The 10,160-nt window shown below is 46.0% G+C and overlaps 1 protein-coding gene across 1 annotated transcript in view; it reads left to right on the top strand.

Moving 5' to 3' along the window:
- The first annotated feature begins 1,243 nt into the window (after positions 1–1,243).
- Positions 1,244–10,160, top strand: part of LOC139410543 (threonyl-tRNA synthetase 1) — a 33,689-nt gene continuing 24,772 nt past the window's right edge. Inside the window, exons 1-6 of the mRNA XM_071155813.1 lie at positions 1,244–1,404; positions 2,588–2,659; positions 3,048–3,238; positions 6,810–6,933; positions 7,863–7,984; positions 8,429–8,546. Of these exons, the coding sequence (XP_071011914.1) occupies positions 1,345–1,404; positions 2,588–2,659; positions 3,048–3,238; positions 6,810–6,933; positions 7,863–7,984; positions 8,429–8,546 (687 nt within the window). The 5' untranslated portion in view covers positions 1,244–1,344. The remainder of the gene's footprint in view (positions 1,405–2,587; positions 2,660–3,047; positions 3,239–6,809; positions 6,934–7,862; positions 7,985–8,428; positions 8,547–10,160) is intronic.

Here is a 10,160-nt window from a genome sequence, read left to right as displayed (position 1 = left end):
TGGGATAAAATAATATAGGACGAAACACACATCACAACGAGAGACAACACAACACTACATAAAGAGAGACCTAAGACAACAACACAGCACGGCAGCAACACATAACAACACAGCATGGCAGCAACACATGGTAGCGGCACACAACAGGGTACACACATTATTGGGCACAGACAACAGCACAAAGGGCAAGAAGGTAGAGAAATCACACAAAGCAGCCACAACTGTCAGTAAGATTGTCCATGATTGAGGCTTTGAATGAGGAGATTGAGATAAAACTGTCCAGTTTGAGTGTTTGTTGCAGCTCGTTCTAGTCGCTAGCTGCAGCAAACTGAAAAGAGGAGCAACCCAGGGATGTGTGTGCTTTGGGGACCTTTAACAGAATGTGACTGGCAGAACGGGTGTTGTATGTGGAGGATGAGGGCTGCAGTAGCTATCTCAGATGGGGGGAGTGAGGCCTAAGAGGGTTTTATCAATAAGCATCAACCAGTGGGTCTTGCGACGGGTATACAGCGATGACCAGTTTACAGAGGAGTATAGAGTGCAGTGATGTGTCCTACAAGGAACATTGGTGGCGAATGGTAAAGACCATCTAGCCGCTTGAGAGCATCCTTACCTGCCGATCTATAAATTACGTCTCCGTAATCTAGCATGGGTAGGATGGTCATCTGTATCAGGGTTAGTTTGTCAGCTGGGGTGAAAGAGGAGCGATTGTGATAGAGGAAACCAAGTCTAGATTTAACTTTAGCCTGCCTCTTCAACTAACCATTTACCATCCTGAGACAAGGCCGAGTATAGCCCACAAAGATCTCCACCAAGGCACAATCTAGGGGGGAGGAGGGGGGGCACCAACCCAGACAGGAAGACCATGCCAGTGACACACCCCTCCTAGGGACGGCATTCAAATTTCTTCTGAAATTTGTGAATCATGTTATACGGATTATTTTTTAAATTCTCCCCACCACAGCATAATATTGCAACCACAAATTGTTTCCATTAGTTACCACAGCTACAAAGTCAAATTGAATTTATGGTAAAAATTCAAGAATACATGTGTTTTTTGGTCTTCATTACAGGTTCGGTCTAGGCATAATGTTAGCAGTGTGGTTAGGTTAAGAAATAGATTTTAGAGAAGCGAAATGGTAGAAATAGGCGGGGTGTATGAATGTGTGGCTCACAAACCCACGACGCGAGACATAATTGGCTCAACGCTGCTGTCAATCAAATCAGCAAGGATTGCATCAGTTATTGACGCAATATCCGGGACACGATCTTGCCGGTGAGCTGGCTGAACTGATTCACTTAACACCATTGAAACAATATATTTACGGGTATAGTATTCGTATAATGGCGGAAAAGAGCATGGCGGAGCAAATGAAGGAGTTGAAAGTTGACGACGGGAAAAAGGTAGCGTGGCTAAGTCCTGTTGTATACCATCACGCATGCAGCTGTCAGCATTGTTGACCTGAAACTAAGCTAACTAGATAGCTAACTGTTAGCTTGCTATCATATGTATGAGTAAAGCAAGGGCTTTACTCCTCAATATATAATCACGGCTTTTCAAAGAATATTCTTTATCTTAAACATTCGTTAACTATTTAATACTCTCTTCGAATTAGCTAGCTATAGGCTTTTGATTGTAGCATTAATTACAGTAGCATCTAATGTCTCCCGTGTGAATAGTATTTTTCGACTATTGTATCGTATTCTGTATTGATGCCCTATATGCCATTTGTTCTATGTTTATTCCTTGATCAGGACTCATTTCTGTTACACATAGCTACGTTGTTGGACGAAGGCGTCTTGGTGAAATAAGTTTCTGATGAACTTCACTAACGGCGTGGAGCCGAGACCCGGCATTGTGGTCTCCAGCTCCTACTACATCAATACTTAATATATATTATAATCACGAAATGCCCACCTTGTATCTATGTTTGTCCTCTAGTTTCGTGCCTTTTTGTTTGCTGAAACAGTTATTCAATAAACGTTGATCAAATACCACTACCGACTTGCCTTGTTGAATTAAATGAGTACATGCGCTCAGTTGCCGTTTTGGAGCAACCGCAATGAGCAAACCGGGCGGTGGTTATATTTGATTAACGGTTATTGAAAAACTAGAGATTTATGCAAGGAAATATACGCAACTACAAAGGACAAACACATGTGCAACGTGTACATTTCATATTTTAAATGTTTGAGTATTTACCTTTGCCTAATCGTTGTAGTCGGAGTTCGATTCCTCAAAGCCTCGTTCATAATGAACGTACCTTTGGTAGAATGCCGCCTACAGTTTGAGCGCTATGTTCGTCATCCTAACTAGTCGTGTCAACAACAGTCTCGATCTTGTTTGCACAGCAGGTTTGGCTGCTCTGTGTGGCCTAGATCATGTAGTTAAATGTACTGTAACTCTGTTTGTGTCGCACTGCTTTGCTTTATCTTGGCCAGGTCGCAGTTGTAAATGAGAACGTATTCTCAACTGGCCTACCCGGTTAAATAAAGGTGAAATAAAAATGGTTAGTTATGACTAATGCAGTTATGGTCAATGTTTTATTAAGGAGCTAACCACACCCATTATCTGACTTCTGTTCAGGGAGGAGGAGCCAAAGATGGAGAGAAGAAGAAGAAGAAGGCTGCAGCGGGAGACGCTGGTGGGAAGACGGAGGTAAGTGGCGGAGTAGATGGCAGTCACTGTCTCAATCTCTTTCTGTCAGTCTCTTCTCCCTCTAGTGGTCCCCTCCACAGTAGATTGAGGGGCTGTCTTGGTACACACAGCTGAAGACTACTCTCCTTTCCCCTCTAGCTGTCTGTTCACTACTTACACTCTCTCACCTCTCTCTCCTTTCCCATCTAGCTGTCTGTTCACTACTTAGCTCTCTCACCTCTCCCCTTTCCCATCTATCTAGCTAGCTGTCTGTTCACTACTTACACTCTCTCACCACCCCCCCTGTCCATTCTCACTCTCCCCCTCTATCTGTTCCCTCCTCTCCTGTGGATAGCGGAGCATCTCTCTCTGTTCACCAGACTCACTCTCTTCATTCTTCCCCCTCTAGCTGTCCCCTCCTCCCGGGTACATGGAGGAGCGTCTGTCCCTGTACACTAAACTGAAGGAGGAGCATGATGCTCTGATGGCAGAGAGGGCAGAGAAGGACAGTAAATCCATCAAGGTGACTCTGCCAGATGGGAAGGTGGTGGAGGCTGAGTCCTGGAAGACCACACCCTACCAGGTGGCTGCTGGCATCAGGTAAGACAGTCCCCTTACCTACCTTAACCCTACCATAGGGCAGGGCTATGTGGCCTAAAAATTATATATTGTTTTTTTACAAACCTATGGGCTGTTTTTGATACATCTCGATTTTTGAAAAGTTCTCTAAATACATTTTGTTGCACAATTTAAAGATCAATACATTGCGTTTCAAATTGTCACAAATAATCCAATGAATGGAGCGCTTGTATTCATACCTAGTATAAATATAAGCCTTCCACAACCATAAGACCATAAATAATGTAATTATTTTATGAAAATATTTTACCTGTACTTTTGCAATCATTGATCTGTTTTCAAGTCAATATCAAAATGCCCTTTTTTGCTACAAATTTAACCAGATCCATGCACATCCACTGATTCTGTTGGTTCAAACCTCAACTGGGGTCTGTCTGTGGGTGGCAGGAGGAGGGGCTTGGGGGTCTGTCTGTGAGTGGCAGGAGGAGGGGCTTGGGGGTCTGTCTGTGAGTGGCAGGAGGAGGGGCTTGGGGGTCTGTCTGTGAGTGGCAGGAGGAGGGGCTTGGGGGTCTGTCTGTGGGTGGCAGGAGGAGGGGCTTGGGGGTCTGTCTGTGGGTGGCAGGAGGAGGGGCTTGGGGGTCTGTCTGTGGGTGGCAGGAGGAGGGGCTTGGGGGGTCTGTCTGTGAGTGGCAGGAGGAGGGGCTTGGGGGTCTGTCTGTGAGTGGCAGGAGGAGGGGCTTGGGGGTCTGTCTGTGAGTGGCAGGAGGAGGGGCTTGGGGGTCTGTCTGTGGGTGGCAGGAGGAGGGGCTTCGGGGTCTGTCTGTGGGTGGCAGGAGGAGGGGCTTCGGGGTCTGTCTGTGGGTGGCAGGAGGAGGGGCTTCGGGGTCTGTCTGTGGGTGGCAGGAGGAGGGGCTTGGGGGTCTGTCTGTGGGTGGCAGGAGGAGGGGCTTGGGGGTCTGTCTGTGGGTGGCAGGAGGAGGGGCTTGGGGGTCTGTCTGTGGGTGGCAGGAGGAGGGGCTTGGGGGTCTGTCTGTGAGTGGCAGGAGGAGGGGCTTGGGGGTCTGTCTGTGAGTGGCAGGAGGAGGGGCTTGGAGGTCTGTCTGTGGGTGGCAGGAGGAGGGGCTTCGGGGTCTGTCTGTGGGTGGCAGGAGGAGGGGCTTGGGGGTCTGTCTGTGGGTGGCAGGAGGAGGGGCTTGGGGGTCTGTCTGTGGGTGGCAGGAGGAGCCAAGGTGACGAGAACAAAAAAAATCAACTTGATTCTTGCAATACAGGTATTTGGAACATCCTGCTAAAACATTTTAATGAATGAATGTCTTTTAATAAAATCGGCTATATGCACTGAGCTTGTTTAATGCTTTAAGTACACTGTTTGATGAAATAATCTTTCACCTGCTGGCCTTCGCCGATTCTGTTAAGCTCCTGAAGTTGCCGGTAACGGGCTACACCCAGGGTCTGCAACCTTTTAAATGTGGCGTGCCTATTTCCAATTGTGTATTTTTTTTAAATTTCACCTTTATTTAACCAGGTAGGCTAGTTGAGAACAAGTTCTCATTTACAACTGGGACCTGGCCAAGTTAAAGCAAAGCAGTGCAACAGAAACAAAAACAGAGTTACACATGGAATAAACAAGCGTACAGTCAATAACACAATAAAATATCTATATACAGTGTGTGCAATTGGAGTGAGGTAAGGCAATAAATAGTAGCAAAGTGATTACAATTTAGCAGATTAACACTGGAGTGAGAGATGAGCAGATGATGATGTGTAAGTACTGGTGTGCAAAAGAGTAGAAAGAGTAGAAAAGTAAATAAGAACAATATGGGGATGAGGTAGGTAGATTGGGTGGGCTATTTACAGATGGGCTGTGTCCATGAGGGAGATGTAAGGACAGAAACAGCTGTATTTCCACAAGGGATAACAAATTAATCGGGCATTTTATGAGCCTCGGTGCTATCGGTGGTTATCAAAATTGGAGAGAGCTCGAACAATTTTACAACTTCATTGAGTAATTATTGTCATTCGATGTAAAAAAAAAAAATACTTTGTTTACTTGATTTGATTTGAGGTGGAGAATACAATACAGTTCATTAGTGGTGGTGAGTATTTGATTGTCTTAACTATCAGACATCCCAAATGGACACATTTCTACATTTGGGCGCAGGCCAGGTAGCTTGCTTCTATCCGTAATCCGTTACGCGACATTACTCAACATACTTTATTACCCAACATAACTCATTTGCATATTTTGTTTAAACCCCAGAAATGTGCAAAGTTGTTGATAATAGAAAAGTTGTTTGTCTACATTCAACTGGTAAAAGTTAATTTTGATATATTGTGAACATTTTTTAGGGTGTGGTGACTGGCCTGGTATGCTATTCAGTAGGATGGGCGGTACTCAGATGTTCATACTGTTCTTCTCGTCCTGGGATTTATGGTTTTACCGGCATGGCACACAAGGAGTGCAAAAGTATGCATTCTATTGTAAGAATGCTAACACAATTTGCACAAATTAATAGAGAAATCACACACTCTTAGCAAAATGCTAACGAGTGAAAACAAACTATATGCAAAGAGGCAAATCCAGCTTTATAAAGTTATAGAACAATAGCTAGTAGCTTCCTTATGTCATTTTCGGTGAGTGTGGACATTTACAAGCGAAAGTGAACGAGAGATATTTGCAAATGAACAAAGTTGTGGTGGATGCTTTTCTGAAGGAAGAGCAGCATGTGTACACGGAGCAGATGGGAGGAAGAGCAGCATGTGTACACGGAGCAGAGGGGAGGAAGAGCAGCATGTGTACACGGAGCAGAGGGGGGAAGAGCAGTATGTGTACACGGAGCAGATGGGAGGAAGAGCAGCATGTGTACACGGAGCAGAGGGGAGGAAGAGCAGCATGTCTACACGGAGCAGATGGGAGGATGAGCAGCATGTTTACACGGAGCAGATGGGAGGAAGAGCAGCATGTGTACACGGAGCAGAGGGGGGAAGAACGGAGGAGGAAGAGCAGCATGTGTTCACGGAGCAGAGTGGAGGAAGAGCAGCATGTGTTCACGGAGCAGATGGGAGGAAGAGCAGCATGTGTTCACGGAGCCCAAGCCCCAGGCGCAATTTGGATTTCGGGCCACTAGATGGCAGCAGTGCATTTGCAACGTTTTGGACTGATCCAATGAACCATTGCATTTCTGTCCAAACTGTTGTATCAAGACTGCCCAAATGTGCCTAATTGGTTTATTAATACATTTTCAAGTTCATAACTGTGCACTCTTCTCAAATAATAGCATGGTATTATTTCACTAGATTAACAAGAATTTAAGCCTTCTGCCAATATCCGATATGTCTATGTCCTGGGAAATGTTCTTGTTACTTACACCCTCATGCTAATCACATTAGCCTACGTTAGCTCAACCGTCCCGTGGGGTACCCACCGATCCTGAAGAAACACTAAGCTATCCCTGTATTGTAATGATGACTCTGTAATAACACAGCTATCCCTACATTTAGGCTCTTGCAGACAACCTGGACAGGCCTCTATTATAACAGATTAATTTGAATAGTTATAACTTTATAATGTGTGTGTCTCACTCTCTCATAGTCAGGGTCTAGCTGACGCCACAGTGATAGCTAAGGTGAACAACTCTGTGTGGGACCTGGACCGACCTCTAGAGGAAAACTGCAGTCTGCAGCTACTCAAGTTTGATGACGACGAGGCTAAAGCTGTAAGTACAACCTCCAGGTCTTTTAAAGACTTACAGGTACAGTCTCTCCTGAGTTTAATCTATGTCTGGGAAACTGGCCTTATAAGTCTAAAATAATGCTATTTGGATTAAACCTTCTAGATAAATACACTAGTTTAGCTAACCTAGCTAGTGATTTTTAACTGCGATTATAAACAGTAGTTAGTTAGAGCCAAGTTTGTTCATTGGCAAATAATGACATTAACTGTTTTAAGTCCTTCACAGTGGAACTTTGAAACCAATATATCTTCCCCCGCCGTCCTCCCCACTCTCTTCCCCCCCCCCCGACGTCCTCCCCACTCTCTTTTCCCCCCCCGACGTCCTCCCCACTCTCTTTTCCCACTCTCTTTCCCCCTGACATCCTCCCCACTCTCTTTCCCCCCCGACATCCTCCCCACTCTCTTTCCCCCCCCGACATCCTCCCCACTCTCTTTCCCCCCCCGACATCCTCCCCACTCTCTCCCCCCCGACATCCTCCCCACTCTCTCCCCCCCGACATCCTCCCCACTCTCTCCCCCCCGACATCCTCCCCACTCTCTCCCCCCCGACATCCTCCCCACTCTCTCCCCCCCCGACATCCTCCCCACTCTCTCCCCCCCCGACATCCTCCCCACTCTCTTTCCCCCCCCCGACATCCTCCCCACTCTCTTCCCCCTGACCCCGACATCCTCCCCACTCTCTTTCCCCCTGACCCCGACATCCTCCCCACTCTCTTTCCCCCCCCACGACATCCTCCCCACTCTCTTTCCCCCCCCACGACATCCTCCCCACTCTCTTCCCCCCCCCGACATCCTCCCCACTCTCTTTCCCCCCCCCCCCCCCCCCGACATCCTCCCCACTCTCTTTCCCCCCCCCCCCCGACATCCTCCCCGCTCTCTTTCCTCCCCCCGACATCCTTTCCTCCTCGTCAGGTGTACTGGCACTCCAGTGCCCACATAATGGGTGAGGCAATGGAGAGGGTCTACGGAGGCTGCTTGTGTTACGGTCCGCCCATCGAGAACGGCTTCTACTACGACATGTTCCTGGACCAAGAGTGAGTAACGCCTCGTCTCATTGGCCAGTTTCAGCTGGGTAAACACTGGTCTAGCTGGCTGACAGGGAATGAGTAGAAAGCGTGAGCGCACCAGGAAGTTCCAGTGTTTAGATGATTGTATGTTCATCCAATCCCAATGTACTTTCATCATCTAAGTTGACACAGTGTTTGGGTCAATTCAGGAAACTCAATTAATAGAAAACCAATTCCTAGAAATCCAATTTAAATGTAGCTTCCTGAATTGACGGAACTGACTCTTCCCTCAGGTTATGTTGATGCCAGTTGGCTTGGCAAGCAGTCCCGTTAACGAACTCTGGGGACGGAAGCCCCCAAGTCTACCACTAGTTCTCTCTGCCAGCCAGCACTTCTTTTCTTCCATCCCTGTACTCAGTCTCTTCCTCTGCTGCCTCCTTCCCCACCTCCTCCACTCTTCCACCTCTCCAGGGGGGTGTCCAGTAATGACTTCCCCTGCTTGGAGAACTTGTGTAAGAAGATCATCAAGGAGAAGCAGCCCTTCGAGAGGCTGGAGATCAAGAAGGAGACTCTCCTGGAGATGTTCAAGGTAGATCTCTCTCTCACTCAAAGGGCTTTATTGGGAAACATGTTTACATTTCCCAAGCCAGTGAACTAGAAAATAAACAATACTGATTAAAAGTAGACATTACACTCACAAAAGTTACAAAGAATGAAGACATTTCAAATGTCATATGTGCGACTGGATAAAAGTACAAAAGGGAAAATTAATAAACATAAATATGGGATTTATTTACAATGGCGTTTGTTCTTCACTGGTTGCCCTTTTCTTGTGGCAACAGGTCACAACTCTAGCTGCTGTGATGGCACACTGTTATTTCACCCAGTAGATATGGGAGTTTTTCAAAGTCGGGTTTGTTTTCTAATTCTTTGTGGATCTGTGTAATCTGAGGGGAAATATGTGTGTCTAATATGGTCATACATTGGGCAGGAGGTTAGGAAGTGCAGCTCAGTTTCCACATTTTGTGGTCAGTTTTAAAACAGAGCCCCAGGACAGCAACACAATTAGACCCAACCAAGTCATTAGAAAACAAAAAGATAATTACTTGACACATTGGAAAGTATTAACAAAAAAACTGAGCAAACTAGAATGCAACTTGAACTCAGTGAGCATAGCCTTGCTTTTGAGAAAGGCTGCCGTAGTCAGACCTGGCTCTCAAGAGAAGACAGGCTATGTGCCGTTTGTGAACAGAGCCCCAGGACCAGCTTGCTTAGGGTCCTCTTCTCCAGGTTCATCTCTCTGTAGGTGATGGCTTTGTTATGGAAGGTTTGGGAATCGCATCCTTTTAGGTGGTTGTAGAATTTAATAGCTCTTTTTTGCATTTTGATAATTAGTGGGTATCGGCCTAATTCTGCTCTGCATGCATTATTTGGTGTTCTACGTTGTACACAGAGGATATTTTTGCAGAATTCAGCTTAGTCTTAATTTGGTGTTTGTCCCATTTTGTGAATTCTTAGTTGGTGAGCGGACCCCAGACCTCACAACCATAAAGGGCAATGGGTTCTATAACTGATTCAAGTATCTTTAGCCAGACGCTGCAGACTGTTCTAATGCCCTTGCGAATTCGTATGTATGTAGGTTGAAGAGGGTGGGGGCTTAAGCTGCATCCCTGTCTCACCCCACGGCCCTGTGGAAATATATTTTTTTCTTTGTCAATTTTAACCATACGCTTGTTTGTGTAATTTGATTTTAGAATCTCATAGGTCCCCCCCCCCCCCCCCCCCCCCAAGCCAAATTGAGTCAAGCTTTTTTGAATTGAACAAAGCATGAGAAGACTTTGCCTTTGTTTTGGTTTGTTTGTTTGTCAATTAGGGTGTGCAGGCTGAATACGTGGTCTGTTGTACGGTCATTTGGTAAAAATATAATTTGATATTTGTTCAGTACATTGTGTTCACTGAGGAAATGTACGAGTTTGCTGTCAATGATAATGCAGAGGATTTTCCCAAGGTTGCTGTTGATGCATATCCCACAGTAATTATTGGGGTCAAATTTGTCTCCACTTTTGTGGATTGGGGTGATCAGTCCTTGGTTCCAAATATTGGGGAAGATGCCAGAGTGAAGGATGATGTTAGTTTTAGTATAGCCAATAGGAATTTGTCTGTATATTTCATTCAGGATACAATAAACATCACTTGCCTTTTT

The sequence above is a fragment of the Oncorhynchus clarkii genome, chromosome 6 (genome assembly GCF_045791955.1).
Source record: "Oncorhynchus clarkii lewisi isolate Uvic-CL-2024 chromosome 6, UVic_Ocla_1.0, whole genome shotgun sequence".
In the NCBI taxonomy this organism is placed as follows: domain Eukaryota; kingdom Metazoa; phylum Chordata; class Actinopteri; order Salmoniformes; family Salmonidae; genus Oncorhynchus; species Oncorhynchus clarkii.
This window is presented reverse-complemented; position numbering and strand designations above follow the sequence as displayed.